Source organism: Palaemon carinicauda, chromosome 15, assembly GCF_036898095.1.
Source record: "Palaemon carinicauda isolate YSFRI2023 chromosome 15, ASM3689809v2, whole genome shotgun sequence".
Taxonomy (NCBI): Eukaryota; Metazoa; Arthropoda; class Malacostraca; order Decapoda; family Palaemonidae; genus Palaemon; species Palaemon carinicauda.
The window spans coordinates 54,440,210-54,467,958 of record NC_090739.1 but is presented as its reverse complement, the minus strand read 5'-3'; the positions used below and the strand labels follow the sequence as shown (position 1 = coordinate 54,467,958).

At 39.2% G+C, this 27,749-nt stretch overlaps 1 protein-coding gene across 2 annotated transcripts in view; it reads left to right on the top strand.

Annotated features, from left to right (window-relative positions):
- The window catches only part of prel (preli-like), a 202,342-nt gene that overhangs the window by 147,529 nt on the left and 27,064 nt on the right, over positions 1-27,749 (top strand). For both annotated transcript variants that reach the window (XM_068388400.1, XM_068388401.1), the window contains exon 5: positions 16,505-16,650. In XM_068388400.1, the coding sequence (XP_068244501.1) occupies positions 16,505-16,650 (146 nt within the window). The remainder of the gene's footprint in view (positions 1-16,504; positions 16,651-27,749) is intronic.

Here is a 27,749-nt window from a genome sequence, read left to right as displayed (position 1 = left end):
GCTGGTCCATAGGCTGGAGGAGAGGGGTGGTGTTCGGTGGCAGATAGAGAACCTTGATGAAGGAGAAATCCTGATGTATGTTGGCCTCGAGGCCAGGAGGGTGAGCAGGGGCATTGTCCAGTACCAGGAGACATTTTAGAGGAAGATTGTTCTTTTCTAAATATTTCTTGACAGCAGGACCGAAGCAGATGTTTACCCACTCAATCAATATGGTCCTCGTGACCCAGGCCTTGGCATTAGACCTCCAAAATACTGAGAGCCTATCCTTTGTGATATTTTGTGCCTTCTCTGAGTGGTACACCAGTAGGGGCATAATTTTTAAGTCCCCACTAGCATTTGCACAGAATGTGAAGGTAAGTTTGTCCTTCATCGGTTTATGGCCAGGAAGTTTCTCTTCTTCTGCTGTGATATATGTACGGCGGGGCATTTTCTTCCAGAAAAGGCCAGTTTCATCACAGTTAAAGACTTACTGAGGAATGTAGCCTTCTCTGGAAATTAATTCCTCTAACTTCTTGAGGAATTCGTCTGCTGCTTTTTTGTCAGAACTGGCCGCCTCTCCATGCCTGACGACTGAGAGAATACCAGTCCTCCTCCTAAAGTGATCAAACCACCCATGAGAAGCCTTGAACTCTGGGGGGGCTTGCTGCAATGTTCCTTCATCTCCGCCGTCTCTCTGGGCTTCCACGAGATTGGGGAAGATGGCGCTCGCCTTTTGCAAAATTACCGATTGCGTGAGTGTATCACAAGTGATTCCCTTCTCTTTAATCCATAGTAGAAGGAGTCTCTCCATCTCATCGTTGATTGAGGTCCTTCCACTGGCAAGGACATTATGCCCTTGGAAGACTTACTTGCTTTAATGGCTTCCTTGTTCTTGATAATTGTATCAATCGTTGACTGGTTACGGCCATATGCACTAGCAAGGGTAACGATGCGCGTGCCTTCTTTGTATTCTTGATTATCTCCAGCTTCGTTTCCATAGTAATCTTCTTCTTACTTCTCCCTTTAACATCACTAGCAATCTTGGGACCCATGGCTAACGAATTAAAGTTTCAATTAAGCACTAAAATGCACTCACACGAAATCAAGTCGTCACGAAACACATGTGAGATTCTGAACTGAGTGCACGATTAACAAAGAGAGAGAGAGAGGCAGCATCTCTCTCAGGCATTGTGGGAGGGATTTCGGCCAATAGCATATCAGCATCTTAGTGACGCCGTGACGCCGACCAATAGCAGACCAGCATCTTAGTGACGTATGCAGTGATGCATATAGTGACGTATGAGCGTGGTGTGAGGTGAGTGACTCACGCAGTCATACGCGCACCGACCGCCGAGTTTGAAATTTGGAATTTGATGCCGTAAGGCGGGGAAAAGGGAACAAGGGGACGATAAAACTTCGTATTCCACATCATAACGTGAAAAAAACGTAAGCTGGGGACGCTGTAACCCGGGGATCCACTGTATATGTATATATATATGCATGTGTGTATTTATCTACTTTATTTTTTAATGGCGTGGATGTTTCTACATCTATTATTGCCACAGGCGTGGATGTTTCTACATCTGTTATTGTTGCCAGCTTCAATGAATGGGAGAAGGGATCACGGTTGGGAGGTTGCGTTGAAAGCTACATGTGAGAGTATTGGATGATCTCAGCTATCCTGAAGATAGTTTGGACCTTTTTGGCGGAACTATTCCTAAGGGTTGGGTCTTCGGAATCCAGGGGGATCCAGTGTTTGAGGTAGGACTCTCGTCTTTTGGCCGGAACCCCATTATTACAGACATGCATTACAGATATGGGGAGGATAATTCCATAGTTCCTTGGTCTCAGTCCTAACAAGTGAGCTCAGCTTACACCTGTGTCTCTACATTTGTTTTGGTGCTATCCTTCGGGTTGGATATGGAGTGGACCATCTGGGAAGTATACAGTAATACCTTGAGATACGAATTTCCCAATATACAAAAATTTGAGATACGAGGAGAGTTCTGAGCAAATTTTTGTCCTGAGATACGAGAAAAAATTTGAGATACGAGGTAGTTCCCTATGAGGCCGCCAGGTGGCCGAGTGTGCGAGAGGCTTCTCACCAGGAGAGCATCGCTTGGTCTTTCCCGTCGGATCTCCATCACGTAAATTTTGTTTGCTTTTTTACGGGTTTTTTGCTTTAATCAGTGCAGAATTAATTGAATAAGCAATGGGTCCAAAGCAAGCGAGTGCAAACAAGGGTAGTGAAAAGAAAAAGCTTATAATGACTGGAGATGAAGCACAAAATAATAAATAAACTGAGTGGCGTAAGAGTGACTGAGCTGGCGCGCCAATATGAGAGGAGTACATCGACAATGTGTACCATCCTCAAGCAGAAGGATGCTATGAAGAGCACCAAGCCTTCCAAAGGAGTAACTATTCTTTCCAAGTTGCGCAGTGGTATTCACGACGAGATGGAGAGGCTTCTTTTATTATGGATAAAGGAGAAACAGTTGGTGGGAGATAGCTTGACCAAGACGATCATATGTGAAAAGGCCAGCAGTATCAATGATGACTTGAAAGGGAAGCAAGGAGCTGAGAGAGGGGAGACTTCGACATCAGCGAAAACCTTCAAAGCCAGTCGTGGCTGGTTGGATGATTTATAAAAACTGACTGGGATACACTCGGTTGTGAGGCATGGGGAAGCAGTAAATTCCATCTCGAAAGCCGCGCCGGACTTCATCACAACCTTTGCCTTGGTTATCGCCCGACATGGCTTCATCCCCCAACAAGTCTTCACCTGCGATGAAACTGGCCTTTTCTGGAAGATGCCTAGGAGGACTTCATCACGGCAGAGAACAGACTACTGGGCCATAATCCCATGAAGGACCAGTTAACTCTAGCCTTGTGTGCCAATGCCAGCAGTGACTGTAAGGTCAAGCCACTCGGAAAATCCACATTTTCAAGAGCCAAAGGATCTTGAAAGAAAAACTGCAAGTGATGTGGTGCGCTACTGCTAAGGCTTGGGTTATGCGGCATTTCTTTACAGAATGGTTTAATCTGTGCTTTGGTCTGGAGGTCAAAAAATATTTGGCTGAGAAAAACCTGCCAATGAAATATCTCCTGGTCCTCGACAATGCCCCTGGTCACCCTCCTGGTCTTGAAGAGGACATTATTGATGAGTTCAGGTTCATCAAGGTCCTTTATCTCCCGCCCAACACCACACCACTCTTCCAGAACCATGGACCAACAAGTTATTTCCAACTTCAAAAAATTGTACACGAAGCATTTGTTCAAGGAATGCTTTGCTGCCACAGACAACACCAATCTCACCCTTCGTGAATTTTGGAAGGAACATTTCAATATCGTCCATAGCTTAAAAATTATTGACGATGCATGGCAGGTTGTCACAAGGTGAACTCTTTATTCACCATGGAAGAAATTGTGGCCAGCTTCCGTCACTGAGAGGGACTTTGAAGGGTTCAATACGACAGACCCTGATAACACCGAACCTATTGTTATTGATGAAATCGTGTCTCTTGGAAAGTCAAAGGGGCTGGAGGCAGACGAGGCAGACGTGAACGACCTTGTTGAGGAGCATCAGGAAGAGGTCACGACACAGGAATTGATAGAGCTCCAGGAGATGCAACATTTGGAGGTGGAAGACGAGGGCCACCTTTCTATGACAGAAATCAAAGACATGTTAACGAAGTGGCAGGAATTTTGTAATTTTATGGAAAAGAGGCATCTTGACAAGTTGGCGAGTGGTCGTGCGTTAGCCTATTGTGATGACGCGTGCGTCATTTTCGCAATATTTTGAAGGGTAGGCAAAAGCAAACATCCCTAGATAGGTTCCTTTTAAAAAGGCCGTCAAAAAGTTAAGGTGAAAGCGAGACAAAGCGAGCCGTAAGAAGAAAAGTAAAAAATGAAAATGAAAAGAAAATTAGAATTAAGTTTAGCGTAACGTAAAAGTAACATTTTATTTTTAATTGTGTGTACAGTAAGCTAATTCCATTGAAGTTAAATTTAAAGTTGCTAATATCATTTAAGTAAATTTAGAGTTGCTAATTTCATTCAAGTTAAATTTAAGAGTGAAGGATATGTTACGTAGTGTTACAAAAGTGTTGCATACCGAATGTGTTGCCGTCAAGTCTCTCTTCTCCCCGTCCTCCCTCCCTCCTCCTCCTACTCCGCACACACCGCCGTTAGCCGCTATCGTCTATCTCGAAGGTAAGAACTCCATAATAATGTTACATTTCATTGAGCATCATAACCTATTCAAAGGTATTTGTTATTTTATTAGCGTAGAATGTTAATTAGAACAATTAAAAACATGTTTTTCCCACTGTAATATACTGTTTTTAGGGTTTTCTTTCAGAGGGCGGGAACGGATTAATTTTTTTTTAGTTATTTTATATGGGAAAAAATCATCTGAGATACGAGCAAATTGACACACGAGCTTGGTCCCTGAACACATTAAACTTGTATCTCAAGGTATTACTGTACTGTACTCTCATTGTGCCCATATTGGAGAATGCAAGTTTCCTTTCCAACATGTGATATTTTTTCTTTTATATTTTCAAGCGGGTAAATCACCTAACTCACTCACAAAATGACAAACGACTCTCTTTAAAATGGATCTTTCTAATGATAAACCCCTCTCCCTTGGATATGCTGACTCTTCCCCGGTTCTGTTGACGACCTCTGTCAAGTCTATTAAGGAAAATTCTGTTGATGACCTCGGAACTGGAAAGGACCATTCTACTGATACTCCAAAATTGAGTAATTTGGGTACCACAAGGAAACTTTGAATCCTTCATATTACCCAAATTCCAATAGACACAGACTATGATAATCTATATAAAGCATTTGAGTGCTATGGATCTATAAAAGAAATAAGATTAATGAAACTTGAAGATGAAAAATGGGATTCATTGATATCTTACAGTAGCATTTAAGGCAGTAAGTAACATGAATAATATTAAAATTAATAACTTGGATAAGATAACAAAGGATTTGGATGTACATAGGCCTGCCGACTGGTTGGAAAAAGACGCTGGTGTAGTTACGCCTTCCCAGAGAAAGCCAAAACCATCAATGTGTCTTGTGGCTGAATCTAGGGAGGTACAGGAAATTATTTCAAAATATGAAAATTAATTCAGAAAAAAGTAGGAACTATTGCATCGGGAGATATATCTCGTTTTGGAATAAATAATTACCATATCCATGCCAAATCAAGCATTTAATCCATAATACTGTAGTGATGATATGTTAGATGTCAAACCCCACCTAAATTTTAGCTACGGAAGGGGAGTAGTTTTTAACAAAGATTTGTATGAAATTACAGAGGAGGAGAAACTGGCCATGTGTCCATCAAATGTATGGAAAGTACACAAAGTCCCAGGTACATCGAACAATTATCCGTACTTTCCAGGCTGATGATGTACCTTTCCATATTACTATTGAAAATTAGATTATTAAAGTATGACCATTCACGCAGAAGCCACTGATATGTTTTAATAGTTTTAAATTTGGACACCCATCCAAAGTTTGCAAAAATTAAAAAATGTGTGGTATTTGATCCAAATTTTACCTTGAAAAATGTGCATTTGAGGCCAGGTGTTTAAATTGCAACTTGAATCATAAAGAAGCTGCCCTCAACAAATCATATTTAGAACATATAAGTATGGGACTTGCCAAAAGACTATTGAATAGATCATATAGCTATGCCAAGGAATTAAGATCAAACCCACCTAGTACTGCCAATAGTTGAAAAAAAAGAAATATACCATCTGATCAAAAGATGAATGATAAGGTAAACATATTACTGTACTTTTTGAGGTTTTACCACAATGTATTAACACTAGGGCATTGCCCATCTGTGTACAGTCTTCGTCCTCCAATACAAAAAATAGTACAAACCTCTCTCAGGCCATGTCCTTTCCTGATTTGATGGTGATTCCACTTAAAAACAACTTACCTGATGCCCTGTAGTGGTAAAGATGCAAAAACCTAGAACCTCACCATCTATTAGTCGTAAAAGAGAGAGACCTCCATGTCTCTCACCCCCCCTCCATTAGAAATATTAAAGATATGACACCAAATAAATTTGATATTTTGTCTCTTGATGTTTCTGATGAACCAGAAGATAACTTGAATAAATCAGGAGTTCAAGTTCAAGTCCATCCACCTCAAAAAATAGATCCAAAGGACACAAAGAAAAAGACAAACGTAAAACCCAATATATCTAGGCCATCTGTAAAGAAACTTACAGGAAATCATATTAGATTAAAGACTGCCAAAGGGAAGACCTCATCCAAGATATCTTCCATAAATAATCCATAGTTTTCTCCTCCATTTTGCAATAGAATTGTCAGAGTTAAAGGGCCAAATATGAAGAACTTAAGCTTCTAATTAATGAGCATTCCCCCATAATTGTATGTCTACAAGAAAGCAAGCATGATGTTAACACTACTTGTCCTCGAGAGTATGTTAGTTATAGAACATCATATAATCAACAAACAGGGAGCCATGGTGGAAGTCTCGTGTATGTTCGTCGAGATGTTCCACTAATACCTTTAGCTATTCGTACACCCCTACAGGCAGTGGCTGTACAGATTGATATAGGGAGAAAATATACATTATTCTCTGTGTTCTTACCTCCAAATGATAACATTTCCTATGATAATTTAGTAGAGGTGATTCAACAACTCCCTCAACCTTTTCTCTTACTGGGAGATGTGATTGGTAGACATCCTTTATGGGGTGATGTTTTAGCAAACACAAGGGAAAATATTATATCATCAATTGTGTAAAATGAGGAGTCAGGCTCCTTGATACAGGAGAGCCCATACAATTTCCTGTCCAGACAGGTACTGTCCTGCATTTACCTATCAATCGCAAGCTGTAATTGCCTTCTCGACTTTGATTGGAGGACATTAGATGATTAGCATACTATTGATCATGCTCCATTCATTATAAACATCAATAATGGTTCACCTTTACAGAGATTGTCACGATGGAAACTTGACAAGGCGGACTGGGATAGATTTTGTGAACTAGCGAAATTGAAGGGAATGCAGAACAGTTTGAAAATATTGATGATGCCATAGACTTACAGAATGGAACCCTTCATACAGCATGAGTTAATTCAATTCCCAAAACAACAGGGTTATTCAAACGACGACCAGTCCCCTGGTGGCCTTCAGAACTAACTGCCCAGCACAGAGCCACAAGAAGGTCTTTAACTCGATTGTGCCGACGCCATACTGAAGACAATTTGATTATATACAAGAAATGTAGAGCACAGTTTCGTTGTGCCATGAAAGAAGCTAGGCGCTAGTCTTGGGTGTCTTTCTTTGCCTCCATTAACAGTAGAACACCACCATCTTCTTTGCGGAGGAAGGTAAAAAAGATAGCAGGCAAATTCACCCCCCCCGACCCACCACCAGTGTTGAAGATGAAGGATCAGTATGTGACTGGATCAACAGAGGTTAGCAATACCCTGGCTGATCATTTCTCAAATGTATCGGGCAAGTGTGAAGCAGCCTCTTGTCACCAGTATAGGAGCATTAAAGAAAAGAAAATTTTGAATCTTGCAACAGGAAGGGAAGTGTCATACAATTCTCCCTTTACTGAAAGAGAATTTGATTCCGCACTTGCTACATGTAATGATACAGCCTCTGGACCTGATGGAATTCCATATGCAATGATTAAACATGTACCTGTTAATACAAAGTCATTTATTTTAAGCATTATTAACAGAATATGGCATGATCATAGTTATCCAAGTGTTTGGGATCTAGTCATTATTTTAGCCTTTTTAAAACCCAGTAAGGATAAGTTTTTAGCTGCAAACTATCGACCAATTGCATTGACATCTTGTTTCTGTAAGATCATGGAGAAGTTGGTACCTGGAGAAGAAGGGTATTTTATCACCTATCCAGTGCGGACTTAGAAAAATGCACTCGACTGATGTTTTGATACAACTTGAGTCCCCTATTTGTGAAGCCTTTGCTTCAAAACAGCACCATATAAGTCTTTTTATCTAGAAAAAGCATATGATACTGCTTGGAGATATGGTATGCTTAAAACCATTCATAATTTGGGATTACGAAGAGAGCTGCCATTGTTCATTCAATCATTTATTTCACAGAGATTTTTTCAAGTGATAGTGGGGGAAACTCTATCGGAGAGAAAATGTTACGAAGGAGGAGTTCCCCAGGGTAGTGTGCTAAGTGTTACCCTATTTGCATTAGCAATTAGTGGGATATCCTCTGTCATCCCTCAAGATATTCTCTCAACACTATTTGTAGTTTATCTCTCCATATCATTTGCTGGAGCTAGAATAGCAATGGTTGAGAGAAAACTACAATTCACAATTGACAAAATTATGCAGTGGGTTGATATGAATGGGTTTAAGATTTTGACAAGCAAAAATACTTTTGTCCATTTCTGTCATATGCGGGGAGTACATCCAGACCCTGATATGTACATCAAAGGTTAGCGGATTCTATGTGCAAGTGAAGCACGGTTTTTAGCCGTGATATTTGATTTTAGGTTGACATGGGTTCTTCGCTTAAAATCATTATAAGCTAAATGTCTTCATGCCTTGAAACTAAAAGTTTTGTCCCATACATCATGGCTGACAGACCGCAAAACTATTTTAAAGCTATACAAGGCCTTAATTTTTTCTAAAATTAGTTATGGGTGTGAGATATATTCCTCAGCCATCCCAAGTCAACTAAAGATTTTAAATTCTATACAACTTACTGGTATCAGATTGGCAACAGGAGCATTTAGGATTTCGCCTATTCCAAGCCTCCTTGTTGATGCTGGAGAATTATTGTTAGACCTTTACCGAAAGTCTTCTGTTATTCGGTATTGGTTTAGGTTGCAAATTTTCCTAATTCTTTAGCTTTGTAAAGCACTCAACATACTTTTAGATGCTCCCAAACTCCCCTCAACCTTATGATTTTTGGGTGAAACAACTGATAGACAGTCTTGATACAGTTAGAAGTAAGTTGGTTCCATTTAAGGTATCATCAATTCCTCCATGGAAATTACCAGAGGTATCTTTTTGTAAATATTTTATTGAAGTTAGAAAAAATATGAGTGACATAGAAGCCAGGTCTCTTTTTATGGAACATGTTGCAGAACATAAGGAATCAACTTTTATATATACTGCTGGCTCCAAATCCAATGCTGGTGTTGAATTTTTATTATATATTAATTATTTTGATTGTAGAGGTGCACTTCCTTGTAACAGCTTCCATATCTACAGCCGAACTATACGGCATACTAACCGCTATTTAGAAAATAGCGTTGAAAGACGAGGGCAATTTTACCATTTTTAATGATGGAAGAAGTGTCCTATAAGCTTTTAGAAGTTTTTAAATCCAATAATCTTTTAGTTTTAAAATTTTAGAGTGCCTTTTGATTATTGGTATGAAAGGTAGAGTTCGAATTTGTTGGGTTCCGGCACACGTAGGTGTGTCTGGAAAGGAGAAGGCAGATTCACTGGCCAAGAATGCTGCAGCTGAGTTGCTACCAAGAAGGTATCCCATTCCCAGTAATGAATTTTTACCTACAATTAAGAATTTTATTAATAATAATTGGCAACGGCATTTGGATGGTTTACATGAAAATAAGATGAGAGAAATAACTAATGTTATCTTTCCTTGGAGGTATAACGGGATGCCCCAAAAGTGGGAGACGACTATTTGTCATCTCCGTATTGGTCACACTCGGCTGACACACGAGTTGTTGCTGGCTAGCCAACATCAACCATATTGCGACAACTGTTTGGTACCATTGACAGTGAGGCATTTGTTGACAGAATGCCCCACATACAGTAGTGAAAGAAATAGATATCTGTTTGAGGCTCGAGGTGACGATATCAGTTTCATTCTTGCCAAGATGCTGACATGATGTGTCCTACCATGCAAGTGGTATTTTTAGCTTTAATTCAGAAACAGGTCTTCTGAAAGATATTTAACTTTTGAAATGACACCTTTGCTTTTATGGTTTTAATATATATATTTTCCACAGACAAAGTCAGATCACATCCTCCTTTCATGTTTGGTAATGCAGAGCTGGAAGTAGTGGATGACTATGTATATTTAGGTACAACTTTTAATTTTAATGTTTCATATTGCAAGACAAATAAACAGGTTACGCAGGCCCAGAGAGCAATGTATTGTCTGCTGACAAAGGCCAGAAAACTATCCTTACTAGTGGATATACAATGTGAACTCTTTGACCATCTGGTCACCCCAGTTCTTTTATAGGGAAGCAAAATTTGGGGGTTCTAAAAGCTAGACCAGGTTGAGATTTTTCATAGAAAGTATCTAAAAAGTATTCTTCAAATAAAGAAACAGTCAGCAAATTGTATGGCTTACGGAGAACTAGGTCAATTTGGTTTAACAAGCAAAATTGAAAAGAGAATGGTAAACTTTTGGATAAGGATCAGTCAAGATAAACAGCATAAGTTATCCCACACCATGTATTTACTGTTAAGAAAGTTACACGATAGCAATGAATTCAAGTCGAAATGGATTGTAAAAATTAAAAGTATTCTAGATAAGTGTGGTCTATCTAATATCTGGAACTGCCCATGTGAATTTAATAGTAATTGGTTCATGAAATATGTTGATCTCAGAATTTGTGATATAGATAAGCAGAATTTATTATGTGAAATTAATGAAAATAGGTTATGCTCTAACTATAAAGTATTTAAGACTAAATTAGGCCTAAGCAAATATTTAACCAAACTGGATTATAATGATTGGAAGTATCTCAGTAGATTTAGATGTGGTAACATGCCCAATGTGTTATACTCTGGTGTGTGCTTATTTTAGTAGCCTCAGAGAATTTTATATAAAAAGATATTATTACTCTAGACCAAACTGTATAAAGTTTTGTCAATTGTTTAAAATAGAAAATAAGAGAGAATTGTGCAATGTAGCAAAATTTGTAAAACTAATAATGGAGCAGTTTTAGTTATTAGTTTTTTATCTAGTCCGTATGGGCTCATGTCCCCATTATACATGGCATATATGGGTATAGGGATATATGTACAGTATTGTATAGATATGTGAATATAAGTAGTTTTCCTTCTTTTTACTGCCATCATTTACTATTATTGGAAGTCAAATTATAATTTTGTATATTTTGTAATGTACTCTCATACCCTGAGAGCGGTCGCTTGAGTTAATAAAAATCCTTAAATCCTTAAATCCTAATTGAATATTCTTTTATTTATTTTTTGATTTGCAATAAACAATATCGGTGTCAATGACCTTAGATGTCAGGATGCCAGAAAACCTCAAATCAATCAATCAATTAATGAATCAATCAGCAGTTGTCAGATCACTGATCATAATTTCATCCTTCATTAACATTCGAAATGCCGATTGCCGACAATTGCCAATCGTCAATGCCGATCATCGGCAATTGCCAATCCTTAATCACTGTAAGATCACTGATCACCGATCCCCAATCCCAGAGCACAGTACCTACCTACAGCTTCGATCACCAGCTCACGTAACGTCAGCTTGAAGCTCACTGTTAGCCATGCCATTCACCGACCTCCTGCTTGCGAGTCACCAGTGTTCCGATTCAGTAGATTTCAGGTTTACCAGATCTCCTACTCGTCAGCTTCTTATCGCCATTTTTAAACGAATAGATGATCTCTGGGTGCTTATCAATAACACTGTTCGCTGTTTTAATGTTCGACAGCTAGTCGTTCGTTGTCTCAAATGACGGTAGCTCGTCGTTCGCTTGCTTGCCATTCACTTGCTTGACGTTCACTGGTCAAAGGCTAGTGATCACTAGTAAGCCTGCTCCTCTCTAGGCTTCTAATCAGCAACCACTTCCATGAGAGTGAGCTGCGCAAGAGAGCACTCTCATCTAGACAGCATAGATAATTTCTCTTCTCGCTCTTGGGTTTATACTACAGTACTTAGTTAGACCTTGTAGAGTGGAAGAAGTTTCAACACTGTTTTTTCCTTCTGGGAACCTAAAACTAATACAATAGCGCAAAGCTCAGTGGCCCTCACTCTTTTGAGTTTTCGTTTGTGTGTCTCAAACAAGGCTTCTCGGATTCCCGAAGTTTTCCATCTTCTTCTGTGAGATCAGAGGGATCTGCATCAAGGTGTTCAGGTTTATGCATTAAATCCGGCACACTCATGGGAATTCATCCCTTATGAATGTACATGTTTTTACTTGCACTTCATTCATACTACAGAAAGGCTTACGTGCCAATTGCCTCAAGAACCAGGTTGCTGCTTCAATTGCTACCTTCTCCCTTGTTGTCCTGTTTAGTATAGGGCTGCTTATGAGCCGACTTTGCTTGAATAGGTACTACACTAGTTAGGCAGTCTCCTGCAGCAAATCAGATCTCAAATGTGGTAGGGATGGCATTTCTCTTGAATATGTTCCTCCCCTCCATCAGGAGACACAACCACATGGAGTTACTGCCATTCTTTCCCTCTTAGAGAAATAAATTTAGTGCTAAGCAACTGCTATTGTAGTTTACTTGCTACAGTTCGGGTCGGCTCTAGATGGGTGACCAACGAAAAATAACAGAGGTGGTCGGAAGTTTGTTTATTCCCAATCTCAGACCTTAGTGGGAACTCATCCTCCTCCTGCAATCTGTTCTGGGGAAAAAATTTTTGCCTACACTTCATGAAACTCAGTCTAGTCCTTGAAGTCGGCCAATGACTTTCTCCTGTAACCGGAGCTCTTCCTCAGGCTGAAGTGGTTGGAAAAGTATATCTTCCTTCCTCATGAGAGAACGCCTCCCACTAATTGGCTCATGTTTTTTCGCCAAGGAAAGAGAGTGGAACATTGGAACATTCAATCTCGTGGGAAGACGCGGTACGCCAGGATGCCGCCGAGCTTCGTCGGTCAGAAGTCTCCACTTTTAGTCTCTCCTTGTGAGACAAGCTTAACCTTCAAAACTTGTCATGCAAAGGAAGGTGTTGCAATCAATCACTTAGCCCATAATTTTCTGTACAGGATCGACCCTCATCAAGAAGACCTCGGACTACTAACTGATCGTAAAAGTCTCGAACTTTTGCGAGACATCTGCTTCAGTTTACCTTGATCTGAAAATTGAGTAATCGAAGGAAAGACACGAATGTCATATCCAATTCAGGTATCTGGAAACTTTCGTAGGTTTGACGAGACGCATCAATCCCCGTTAAATGCGATTTCTTAAGGACTAGCCGAGTTCTAGGTCCTTCGGCACTAAGGATCGTCCTTCCCTTAGTTCTCTGCAAGATCTGAGCAAGAGAAGGCCCTGGTAAAAGGGCTTCCAGACGAAAATATCTCCCAGTGAGCCGATCTCCTTGTTCTTCCTGGATTTGACGCTTCCTATAGAGGCATCAAAGAAAAGGGGTGGGAGGCCACATACAGTACCACATGTCCTTAGGACTATGATCAGTGCACGAATGATATTGTCTCCTAATCCCCTAGTAAACATCATCTTCCCTCGCGAAAGTGCTGGCAGAATGACAGTGATTCGTAAGTTTCCCGTTCGCGGGAAACACTTTCTATTCCTTCGTGGCCTCCCCTTTGGGTTATCTTGTCCATGGGTTTGGATTTTTTTAGAATCCACCCCTTCTGCAGGAGTCTTCCTTCTACGGCCTCTGTTTTAGAGGTCTTCCTTTGGGAAGCAGAATAAATATCAATGACAGGCATCGATCATCTTTCTTCGGGAGGAGGACTGTAGTCACCTGTTGGGTTCCCTTTTGTGAGCACTTTCTCCGAGAAAAGAATAGATGGCTTTTACCCACTTCTATGCAAACTCGTAGTCAGACTTGTCTCATTAATATACTCGACTAACACATTGGTGTAGCCTCGTCGGCTGGATTGGTTTTGCCAAAAAGACAGATCACATCCAGTGGCATGTTTACGATTACGGGGAACACATTACGTACTATCTTTATGACTAGATTCTCCGTGGTGAGGGTGGAGTGAAGTCTGTTTTCTCTTCTCGAGGGTGCTATTCCAGTTATGCACTCAAAATTGCCATCAAAAGGAATCACGCTCTTAGGCTTAGGCAATGGAAGACCTTTGCTCGTTCATCGAGCATCTCCTCCAATCGTTGCTCTCCCCAGAGTTTGAAGCGTTTTGCCCATAGGGGGTTAATTCAGCCCTCTACAGGACGGACAGCTTCCTTTGGTCCTGGGGTTCTTCCTTTAAGGACCTAGGACACCTAAAAGAGCAGATCTTCTCGTGGTCTCGAAGACAGGCATCTCCCAGTGTGGCCCTCGACCAAAAGAGTGAAGTACCCTATGGGCCTCCCCCTATGTCTCTTGCTTATAGCGAGAAACCAAGTAACATCCAATTTTGTTCCAGGCAGTTTGAACCTCAGGTTCAAGCCCTCCAAACTGAAAACCGACCGCTTTGTAATCAAGGCTTGTTACACCAGTAATTAACTTGAGGACATACCTCGAGGAAGATGCTACCTAGCCCCAAGGGTACAGCATGTTTCATCAACCCTGGATGGCCCAAGGGAGTGCATTAGAATCCCATTCTTGACTGAGACTCACTGGGTCATATGCCCGTCATTGATTCCTCGTTTTCATGCTAGTGATTATATTGAAGCCATACCTCAGGAAAACAGATAAAGAGCTTCGCTAACCTAAGGAAGGTCAAAGGAGGCTTATAAGTATCTCGTTCATGACTGGGACACACAGGTCAAATACCAGTCACGGAATCCCTCTCTTTTTCCTCATAGAGGTGACCCAGAGCTCATAACATTTTAGGGCAGAATCCGTCCCCAACATTTAGAAGCAGCTCCTTTTTGATGCAGAACATGCCATTGGTAGGATGAAAATGTGTCTGATCTTTCACCTCATCCTACCTGCAAGACGTGAGCCACAGAAGACCCAATACGGTTTCTCTATTGCTTCGTGGGGACACAAGTGGTTTAAGAATACCTCTGGCTCCTTGTTGGATAAGTAGCAGAAGGTTGAAGGCATTGGTTACCCGGGGTAAGTCTGGGATGAATGCGAGTATGTCTGGCATTTTCCTCTCTTTGTCTTCCCCTCCCTTTTGGGGTACAGCTCCATGGGTCCCTTTGTAAGCTGGCTTCAACTTCTGCAGGTACGAATCACTTGCCATGTGTAGTCTAGTATAGTCATAAATTTAATATACTGTCCATGTCCCCATTGCTTCCTGCAAGGTAGGCAATTGGAAACATCTTTATTTATATCCTATTTATAAACTTGGAATGTACAGTACTTCCATATACAGTGCGTTCATATGATATCTCCCACAACAATTGAATTGCTCAGGCTGCTATCATACTCACTGTATTGTTAGTGAAGTGTCAAGGTTTTCCTTAGACCATAGTCATATACTGTATTAGGTAAACCTGGGTCAATTTCCATGCCAGAAATAGGACTTCCACCCTCCTAAAAGTAAGTCATCCACATGAATAACTGAAGGTTTGTTAGTATGGGAACAAATGACAAATTTGGAGATGATTTGTAATTTTCCTAACTAATACAAACCTGTAGTTTTTTATATAATTTGGCCCGCCATCACCTGTCCCCCAGTAATTCCTGCCTGCAATCAAAAAGTGACGTAGCTCACAGCTGTGAGTGTACAGTATATATATGCGGCTGGGTACCCCCCACCCACCAACTACCTACCTGTTATAAATAGTTAGGTATGGTTGCCACCTTGCACTTTAAATCTAATGGCTGCCTTCCAGCTCTGCCAGAAGTATATCCACATAAATAACTGCAGGTTTGTATTAGTGAAGAAAAAATACAAATTATCTCCGAATTTGTCTTTTCACTAAACAAGGTTTGTGTGTCACAATTGTTGGGCTTTAGGACCTTTAGCGGTTAAAGGTGTGTGGTCTGATGAAATGGTGAATTTGAGTCGTTAGTTTGGTAGAATTCTAATATTGGTGTTGCACTCTAGTAAAATTTCAAATTTAATTTGTTGGTTGTTGTAAAATTATATGTGTAGCAAAGTAATTAAGGTTTTTATTATACAAATGGGTATCTAGGGGATAGATTCATTTTCAAAATGTCCTTTGGAGTTTAGAGTATGCAAAAGCCCAGAATAAAGGTAAGTCTAGATTGTTATTTAGTTTATTAGGTGAGACTAAATGCCTTATCTTTGTCTTTCACTAGCTACCCACTATCTGTAAAATGTGGAGTTAATAACATGAATATCAGAAAGGCTCATAGAAATAAACAGAATTCTAATAAGGAATTTTCTTATTTCTGTATAACCCCTGATGTTCACATACATACCCATCCTCCTCCCTACTGATTAGTGGTATCAAGAGGATAGGAAATTATTTTGACTCTGAGGCTGAAGTAATGATACGGCGTGCACAACATTATTGTTTTTGTTAGACTGGTAATTTTCATTACTCCAATATAGGCATAGTAAGCAAAGTGAAGAAGCTTCCAGAGATGAAAGCAATATGAACATGAAGTAGGTACAGTATAGAAATAAATTTTATTATTAAAATATTTTTTTTTTTTTTTCAAATTAATATTTTCTATTACAGAAGTTTGGGCTGGAAAGATATAAGAAAAATATACAGAAGGCCAGTGCTGGATTTCTGTATGCTCTAAATAGACTCTTCCCTGCCTCTGAGAGTGCTGTTGATTTCAGTCAGAGTCACCATATGACGCTAGAAGAAAGGAAACAGAGGTTTGTTGTATATTGCAAATGTATTGAAAGTAGCTTGGTCAAGGCACTTTGTTCAACAAGATCACTCACAGCCCAGTGCTATATTAAAGTTTGTAAGGTGCCAGGCCTTTCTAAGATTACAATTTTACATTATGATTAAGGTTTCCTCAGTAGTCATTTTGCTTTTTTTCCCTACACCTAATGTTAATCTGTCTTGACTTAATTTTCACATACTGTGTTATTTTTCTCCACTTTTGACTAAAATTGTTTTCCAGGAAAGACTAAAATAGTTTTCCAGTAATGTTTCCATTGAAATTCTATTTTACTTTAAAGGATCTATTCACTAGTGTTGCTTAAAGTGGAGCTTTGATAAGATCTAAAATAAAAAAATAAAAATTTCTAAGCATATTACATTATTACCACTACTAACCCTTTAGTACAGTACCTGCGGATGGCTGTTAGGTGGTGGCATGTTATATCACTCGTTTCTTTTTCAATAACAGGGTTTTGTTCATTGAATGTGTGTATTTTCCAAATATATGGCATTTTTAGAGGGATTTTACTGTAATTGGAATATTGCAAATTAAGTTGATGTCAGTTATGACTTCTGAATCCTCCAAAATTATTATTTACCTCATTTATCAGAAGAATTAACTTATATTGCTCACCATGACTTGAATTCATCATGCTTGTCTTGTGGAAACAAATACAGTGTGTTAAAAATGAGGGAACTTAAATATTGTTTTTTGTGTGAAATAGGCAAAGTTTTTTAATAACTATTTCAATAAACAATGTTCATAGACATTCCCACCTTCCTCTCCACTTACATAGTAATATTTCTCAAAACAAAGTGATGCATTGTGACAATGGCTGTACCACCTAATGGCCATCCACAGGTATTAAAGGTATAGTAAAAGCAGTTTACTCCAATGTGGACACAAACTTCTGAGTCATTTGAAGCGGTTACTTTAAGTTTTGTTTCTTACGGCTTAACAAAAAAAGAATCGGTAGATTGAGTCATGCTATGCTGCTGGGCAGCCAGTGCACATGATGGGTTACGCTTGTCTCAAGCTCCTAGTTACAACACTTCTGGCTGTGCTGGTAGTCAGATGTACCTGACTTCACTCTTACGATCAGACAATCACACTTGCTCGTCACACTCATTTTTGTTTGCGCTTGTGTTTTTGTCATGGATATTATTTGTCACTTGATTCTGAATTATTTGTGATTTAAGAGTGTGCCTTTCAACTTTGTCAATCTTGATGCATTCTTGTCCAGGTCATAATTGTCGCCCTTGTGGAACCTTTATGACCTGGATAGATGGTGATCCTCACCCAGTACTGTATGTCTCCGGCGTGTAGAGGAAAGAGATGTTTGATAGAATCTCCATGTGCGTATTGTAGGGAGTGGTCATCGCCCACTGGGTTAGATATCATTCTTGTCGAAAGAAGCGAGCCAAGAGAGATTGTTCTCCTCCTCCTTCCTCGGTAAGTGGTGAGAAGAAATGCAAGGTAAGTTGAATGTTATCCGTCATCCGAATTCTTTGTGTCAGGATCCTTCTAAGGTTTCTATCATGGAGGACGATGGCCCTAATTTCGTGAACATATCATCTCCTAGTATCAGTAATGTGCATTAAAGAATTGAACCTGTTCTTATCACCAATCCCCTGGCTATGGCAGCTACTCTTCTTGAGCCAGATCCACTAGAGGCTTCTATTTCAGACCATGCTGCTTTGTCTAGATCCCCATCTTCCCCCACAAGTGTGCTGAGTGGGTATTTATACCTTTCTGATTATGCAGACTAGATGTTTCCCTCAGAAGTGTGTCCTTTCAGAACAGTAGAAGCATCTCTTTATTCCTGCAAGGACTTTAGAGTCGAGCCTGTTATTTCCCCTTGTACCGAGGTGACCTTATTGGACGATCCTGATTACCAGTCCCCCAACTCGTTCTAACGAGAAAGGCTTACCTCGTATGCCTAGGAGTCCTCGGTTGAATACTCCTCTGAAGAGCGCCCGGGATGAGTCAAGAGATTTGTCATCTCTGTACTATGAGGTTGGTCGGACCGCTTCAGCTGTGTCTCCCTTCCAGATTTGGCAATACCTTTATGCTCCAAGCTGGCATCTCTTCACAAGCTTTTTAAATCTGGGAAGGCGAGTATAACTTCCTGTCATACCTAGAATTTCATCCAAGTATGCCTTCCAGCCAAACATTCAGATTCTTAAATCTGAATGTGACGTGAGGTTAACACCACCCCACTCCCGTAGCCTGTGCAGACCAAAAGGTCCAAGCACCATCTTGACACGTGAGCGTATTCTTCCGTGTCCGGATGATGCTGAGAAGATGGCTATTTGTCCATTGGATACTAGAGGACGTAATAAACCATAAAGAGTTCCTCCAGAGTTTTATAAACTCTCGGCCAGGAACCAAAGAGATAGAACCTCTCTCTACGTAGATAAGAACCTTGTGTCTTATACTAGAGATAAAATCTTTACAGGTAGCCGTCGACTTACGACCGAGATAGGAAAGGATTTGGACGTATGTTTAACTTAAAAAGTGAAGTTTCCGTAGATTTGTTAGGATACGTCATGATTCGGCAATCGTCTTGATAATATTTTATCAATATTTTCTTGTTTCATAGGATATCATATGCTCTTTTAATGCATTTTCGTATTTTATTTTTCAATTTCGGAAGCAATTTAGCAATCAAGAATTAGTTGATATTGTTTACCTTTGGTTATGATTAGCTGATCTGAAGGTCTCACTACCGTATTAAAAGTTTGCGCACATACGAATAGGATTTCTTTAATTTATTCAAAATATCTTCCTGATGAATATTACATCAGCACAAATATGTTACTGGAAATCTCAGTTTTCATATAGTTCATTTATAGCCATTAATATTAGTTATCATGCGAATATGTTCTCGCTCTTTCTCTGTGCGTGTGTATGTGTGTGCGTGCGTACGGTTAGTTCATTTTTAAAGCTTCATACAGTATTTAATTTTTAGTTCATTATTAAGCCTTCATATTTCATTAGACATTATTGTGTTTAATGGTGGTTTATTAAAGCATGATTATATTTTATTTTCAAATTTCTTGAGCACTTCAATAATTATTAATTACTTTTGATTTACTTTTGGTAGGCATCAGTGATCTCAAGGTCAAGCTACCGTATTGTGGTTATGCACACATACCGTACAAATAACACTTAGTTATAGGATTTCTTTAATATTCAAAATCTCTTCATAATGAATATTACCTCGGCACCAGTATGTTATAGGGTATTACAGTTTCCATACAGTTCATTTATAGACTTTATTATTAGTTATCATATGAATCTCTCTCTCTCTCTCTCTCTCTCTCTCTCTCTCTCTCTCTCTCTCTCTCTCTCTCTCTCTCTCTCTCTCTCTCTCTCGAATACTGTAATAAGATTACTCAGTAATACACCGAAATGAAATAATTCTGTTTGCCCTCGCATACAGGATGTATGATATGAACTCGACAAAGAATGACTTGCGAAATCTGTAAAACCCTTCTCTTTTTTCTTGCAAGAAACGAACGAAAATACTAACTTAACAAGCAAAAGTATTTACTGTAATTTTTATAATGTACAGTACAAGAAATATAGTATTTGTTATATTAGTGTACATTACTTTCTTTAGATAAATATCAATCTATTATCAGAGATGAAATTAATCTAGTGTAGAGTCAAATTTACGCTAAGTAGTATTCATAACAACTGATACAGACACACAAAATACGTTGTATCGTTACTTGATATTTCGATAATAGGAATACTAATATTAATCGTTAGTCTATTGTCCGCTCACTTGCTGCCTGTAATATGACGTCACCAGACATATGATATGAACTCCACAGATATTAAAACTTTTCTTAATGTAATTTTTACTGAAAATGGAAACTATGTTATCAATAAAAGAGAATACTAACTTACCAAGATAAATCAGTTCATTTTTGTACATGAAAATACATTATTTTCAAGGAAAATTTTTCCTACTACTGTACTATTTCTGACATACTTGTGGCGTCATCACAGTGAAAGGAATGATGATAAATTTGAACAGTCATAAGTCGCATAGGTCGTAAGTCGACAACTACCTGTACTGTAATCATCTGGATAGACCCCATTCTTACACTTGGTCTGATGATCATAACTACCAGGATAAGTGGTCTTCTGAATGCTATTCTTTGACAGGAAATTCTTTACAGGTACAGGAAGCGGATTCGGGACGTAAAAAATTTCCCCCTTTCCGGGAATCACCCGTACATCAGATGTAGAAGAACGATTGTGATGTGGTCCTCGCCGTAGACGTTCAAAAGGACAGAGTACTGAGAACTCTCTCTCTTACCTCGTAGATCGAGTTCCGAGAAAGACATTAACTCTTCTGTTTCTCAATCTAGACATAGAAATGACCACTCTTACAATGGGAGTGATTTAGACTCCTCCCACTCCTTGGCCTCCTCATCCCATTATCACTCAAAGGAAAGGAGGGACAAAGGAAGGATATAGAGCTTTGTTAAATCACAAAATCATCAACAGGATATTATCACGATTGATGATTTCCCTGACAATAACTTGGTGCGTGCAAGTACAAGCTCTGCTGATGTACCCCCTTTTAGGTCCCAGTATCGTGTTCAGAAACCTCTCATTTAATTTAGATCTTGAGCCTAATCCACTACTTAAGAGGTTTGGACTAGCCTCTTTCAGCACAGACTGCTTATAGATGATGCGCCATCGACGATATTTTCCCTCTGTCTCAGAAATTCAGACTTAGGTTTGATGTGACCCTTTCCAACCAAATTGAAAGACACTCAAATTTTTTTGAGCTCCCAAGTCTCTGCTGCGGAATACTTGTTAAAAGCGAGTAGGTCATCAAAACTTCTGCCTTTACCTCTGCAGCGCTAGAGACAGTTTTATGTTAACTCTGTTGCTTTTCAGAGCCCTCTCCCCATTGATCCAGATGTGGCCAACTTGGTGCCTTCAGTTTTAGCCAAAATACTGTAGAATTTACCGGCTACAAGCTCAGGTCTTGAACTGGCAGACATGGAGGTAGGTGCTATGGCAGCCTTTCAGACCTGTTCATAGATAGACCACTGGTCTGGGGCACTCTCGTTTCGCTGTTTTGAGGAATCTCGGGAAGACCATACGGGACCAGATCTGTTGCCAAGGCCATAAAGTTTTTTCTCCACCAGAACCTTTTCCTGTGTGGAAACCGAGTTCTGGAGAGGTGTGACACTGGGTTAGCAAGATGGTCTAGACAGCTGTCCCCTGGAGATGCCACAGTCCCAAGGAACTCTAACCTCATCAACTCTCCTTTTCTTTCCGACTTCATCAACTCTCCTTTTCTTTCCGACTTCATCAACTCTCCTCTCTTTCCATCCTCTGACGTGATGAAAGCAATCGAGAAGTTAGAAAGACTGGGGCAGAGTCCAGTAGTGAACAGAGCAGTGGCACCAACATTGCCACTCCTCAGAAACAGACTAAGAACTTGCCCTTTAGGCAACCTCCCAACAGAGAGCCTCCCCCACCCCCCAGTTCAAGGACACACAACAGCCTGGGAGGCAGAATCCTAGGCCTAACTTTTGCTGGAGATGTCACCCCACTGGCCAAAGAGGACGTGGTGGCAGAAGTTTGCGCTATGGGGGCTTGTCCACCAACCTACCACCAGTGGTGGGATGTCTACAAAACAACTGGCAAAGGTGGCAGGACATAGGGACTGACCCTAGGAAGGTAGGAGTCCTACGTTCAGGGTATTGGATCCCCTTCACAGACTGTGCACCTCCTCTGAGCAGGAATTGGATCATCAAAAGAACTACTCCTGGTTGAGAAAGTCACCAAGCTACTAAGCAAGGATGTAAAGGAAGTCTTTGACAACTCTCCAGGCTTCCTCAGCAGTCTATTCCTGGTAGAGAAGCTGACGGGAGGTTGGAGACCCTTCCTAGACCTTTCCCTCTTGAAGCTCTCCATTTTGCAGACAAGGTTCAAGATGGAGACTCCATTCTCCGTTCTCCAGGCCATCAGGAAGAACAACTACCTTATGACCATAGACCCATCCTTCCTGCCTCAAGGAAGGTCCTGTGCTTTGGCCTGTCTAAAACACCTTGGGTCTTCACCAAAGTCTTTGTCCTTGTCTCAGCCTTGGCACATGCCATGGGCATCAGGCTTTTGAGATACGTAGACAACTGGCTTCTCTTGGCTGAATCCAGAGCTCTTCTGCTGAAGCACAGATACCTGTTGCTGGATCTGTGCAAGGAGTTAGGGATACAGCTGAATCTCCAGAAGTCCAGCCTGTCCCCAACCAATCCATCAGGTATCTGGGCATGGACATAGATGCGGTGCAAGCCAAGGCCTTCCCTGCTGCAGACATAGGGGCGAGGTTCAAGACTTTGGCAGCAACGTCCTTGAAAGGGAACCTCGTGCCTGCTCGAACATAGCAGAAGTTATTAGGTCACCTCTCCTCGTTAAAAAGACTCGTCCCCCTAGGGAGGTTGTATCTGCACTGGGTGTAATTGTAGTGGTTTGCGGACTGTGGCCAGAGGTAGCACCCGAACTGCCTAGTGTCTGAATGCCGACCACAACCCAAGGTTCACTACACAAAAAAATATACAACGGTGGAATACCCAAATATCTAGATAACAGGTCAAGCGAACGGAGCACTGGGCACCACCCCTTGATTTATACTGGGCAAGGGAACCCAGCTAGAACCTTCCTTACTCTTATTTATCCTGCCTTGAGCTTGCTGAATAAATGCGTAAGATGACCGTTGATTCATTTCTGGGAAAAATGAGCAGCATACAGTAGGGTCCCGAATTATGCGAGAATTTGGTCGATCAATGACCTCGTATAAATGGAAAATCGCATATATCGAAACACACAACTAACAGAAATAATTCCATTGGGGCCATGGCAACCAGCAACTTGCCTATTCAAACGTGTTTACTACCCATTTCCAATACTTTCTATTAACTATACTGCATTTTTTTTATGATATCAAATTGTTCTGGTAAATAAACCAAACATTTAATATGTTTTAAAGTTCTAATAACTTGAAAAAAGGTTAAAATCAAAACCAGGATGGGTGTAAGCATCGTATATTTCCCGTTATAACACAACCCAAAATACAGACAAATTTTAATGTTTGTCATATCTATTGTATAAGACAACTGGTGAATAGCAAAACCATCACTCTATAGACTAGCTTTTGTTGTATCATTGAAAATCCAGAATTATCAAAATAAAGGCGATTTTATATCATGCGTTTCCTAAACACGCCAAAAAGCACAATAAAAACGACAACCAATGTTTTGTTTTACGTTTATCTCTGATCATAACAAAGAAAAGACGCATTTACACGTGTGTACAGGTTAGTTTTTGCATCGACAGCAATCTTACTAAGTATTGATTATATGTTGATTTTGCTATTACCAATGTTCTACTTAATTTTTCTTCGAACTTCCAAATAAATGAAATGAATGCCATTCATATAATGTTTTCCTTTATGGCGCCGCCTGAAACAGAAACCTTCCATTTGTTTACTGTATGCTCCATCTTCGATCATAATAAACAGACGAAGGCATTAAACACGCATGATCAAAGAGATAAACAATGATATTAGAAGCTTTTAGTAAATATGTTATTACAAATATTATTTACCATATCTATATAAATTCCTACATACGTACCAAAGCAGGAAAACTATTTTTTTTTCTTTTTGCGGTTAATCAACAATAACAACTGCCGCTAATCACAGAATGATGATTTATAATAATTCTAAAATACTTTTCCTAACTTCAGTTATAAGTCAACTTGTACCCACCTCAATTATGGAACCATCTATAAAAAAAAGTAAGAGAAGTAAAAAGTACTAGGCCGATTTTTAAAGATCGAACAATTAAGCTGCCGCTATAACGTTCAATGTGACAGAGATGGTGTGAGATTAAACACGCATGATCAAATGATAAATAATGTTAAAAGCTTTTAGTAAATATGTTACTACAAATATTATTTACCGTATTTATATAAATTCCTACGTACGTAGCAAAGCAGGAAAAGTTTATTCTTTTTTTTTTTCGCGTGTAATCAACAATAACAAACTGCCGCTAATGACAGAAAGGTAATTTACGATCATTATAAACTGTTACGAAAGATAATTGTCCATTTCGTATCCAAAATACTTTTCCTAACTTCAGTTATAAGTCAACTTGTACCCACATCAATTATGGAGCCATCTAAAAAAAAGTAAGAGAAGAAGCAATTACTAGGCCGGTCTTTAAAATTATCGAACAATTAAGTTACCGCTATAACGTTCGATGTGACAGAGAAGGTGCGATATTGGAGAAAGTAAGGAAAATTGAATCATGATTGATTTTCAATATAACTGAAACTTTGTGAAGCAACAAAGATTTCATTTGTTAGAGAGAGAGAGAGAGAGAGAGAGAGAGAGAGAGAGAGAGAGAGAGAGAGAGAGAGAGAGAGAGAGAGAGTGTGTGTGTGTGTGTGTGTGTGTGTGTGTGTGTGTTTTAAATGTACTAAACAGAAAAATATGATAGGTTATAACACATTGGTGTTTATGTAATATCAACTGTATAGATGTTTTGAATAAGTTAAGAAATGGTATAAACGATACTTTGTTACTGTATTCGTATGCGCCTATTCTTGAGATCGGCAGCTAGACGTCAGCTGATCTGATCTTAGCCAAAAGTAAAACAAAAAGAAGTCAACAATACTCGATTTTTAAAACACACCCGAAATTTAAAAACAAAAGTACACGCTTTCTTAATGTGCAATTAACTATTTAAAGAGTAGTAATTTTCTAGAATAAAATGATGTTTCCCAAAAATTAGTGGTTTGCTGAAGAAATCGGATGCCGTATTTTAAGCTACGACTGAAATGGATGTATACACGGTATAACTTTTTCGTTTTGGATTTGATTGACACTAAGAAAACTGATTTTGGTTTCTTCATCTAATTGTACGTATTGTATAACGAGAGAGAGAGAGAGAGAGAGAGTGAGAGAGAGTGAGAGAGAGAGAGAGAGAGAGAGAGAGAGAGAGAGAGAGAGAGAGAGAGAGAGAATGAATCAGCTGTTATAATTGATTACCGTGTTTTTGTTTCGTGAGGAATTGATCGCCAGAACTAACAATAGTCATGTTAATTTCATTCTTAAACTCATGTTGCCATATGTGAACTAAGGTTTTATTTCTTACAGAGAGAGAGAGAGAGATTTATAATTATACCGTGTACTCTACAAAACCAATCTTTGCAAATCAAATGTATACTGTTTGAAATATGACAAAATATTGCCGACTCGTTACCGAAGTTTAGGCCATTCACTGTCGATAAACGAACCCAGTCTACTCGTGAAAACCTTGAACGCCCGGAGGGAAAAATAAAGCTTTTTTATATACTGTACTAAACAAAAATAATGCTTTAATATACCATCATTAACACTACCATTAGAATTATCGAAAGGTTGGAGAAAGATAAAGATTGCCGAGAACGTAACCACAATTCTGTTTACATTTTGTCAGCTGGACTCGCACAGTTAACAGTTGATTTCATTGTTGATGTGGAATTTTATCCCTGAATAGGCTTTTTATTATGAAATTATGTTAATAAGATGTAATGTTAATATTGTTTTGCAACATTTATTATAAATCACTGTTTTTAGGGCTACCAATAGACTTAAAAATACAATATATTTGATACGTTTTGTAGTCCGTGACTAGCAGACTTTGAACAGCTTCGCAGATACAGAAAATTTATTTTTGGAAATTAGCGATCGCATAAAAGGGGAATCGTATAATTCGAACACGTATAATTTGGGACCCTACTGTATGTTAATAGCTTGAATTTCAGGTTAGATAGCTTCAAGTTTAAGTAAGGGTCAGAACCTTAGGTGAAAGGGAAACATTTTAATTTTTTTTTTTAAATCTGACAACAGGATACAGTGTGGGAGAAAAAAATTATGATAAATAACTTATTAGAAAGATTAAAAAAAATCAGTGGCTGAGAAAAGGACACTGATGTAAGGAACTGGAATGAATTTCAGTCTTCATAAAAACAAAAAATATTTGTAAATGAAACAAAAAACTGTTAGGAATACATTAACATTGTTTTGTCAATTTAAATAAAAAATTAAAGGCAAAATTAGCATCCCTTTACACTCCAGCCTCAAGATAACAAGATAAACAAATTTAGAAGAAAATATATAAAACTGAAAATACTGTACTACAATAATTTTCCGTAAATCAATATTGTCCTTATATAATCCAGTCTACCATTAAACTGCAAAGTAACTTAAAATTATTAAATTCTGAACAGTACGGCCGCATACGATGCCGTGCAGGGCTCTGCGGGCCCACAATAACAATGTCTCGAAAATCTCCAATTGTAAACCTGCACTGTGATAAGGTTTCTTGTCATCGAAACCTTCTGACCAACACCAGTAATGCCTAAATCTCTCCTTCTTGGAAGGGTTTTTGTTAATTCTGGAACAGTTCAGACTAAACTCGAACACAGTCCCATTCCATTTCAATAGCTCCTGTGAACTATTAATGTTTATGACACACTCTCCTATAACGAGATTCTTCCTCGTTACTTCGCACATCGAAACAAAATATTCATTAACTTTACAGTGTTGACTGCCAAACACGAGCAATCGACAATGGCCTTATAATACATTTGTTTTTGTGTTATTCAGTCAAACACTTGATGGGACTTACAGTTCACAGGCAAGATAATATGAATACAGAGGAGTATCACAGACCACTAACACAATAGTAACAGACCATGAACCACATTCATAATTTTTATGTACAGTTCTTGATGAATACTCGAAACTTTCCCTTCTGGTTGAAGGGGCCTGCTGTCTATAACTAGAAAGGAATAATAACAGATTAAAGCACTTTTTAGGGGGCCCAGAGGGCTATAAACAAAATGACAAAAATCAATAGTTTGTTTCATAACATTCAACCCACTAAGCTTTCTTAGCTACAAACCACTTTTTTTTTTATTCCATAGTTTGCACCAAAGACCCAGTGGTCTGATTCATCAGACACTAAGCAGAATTAGAATATCGAAGGGAATCAGAGTAATGCT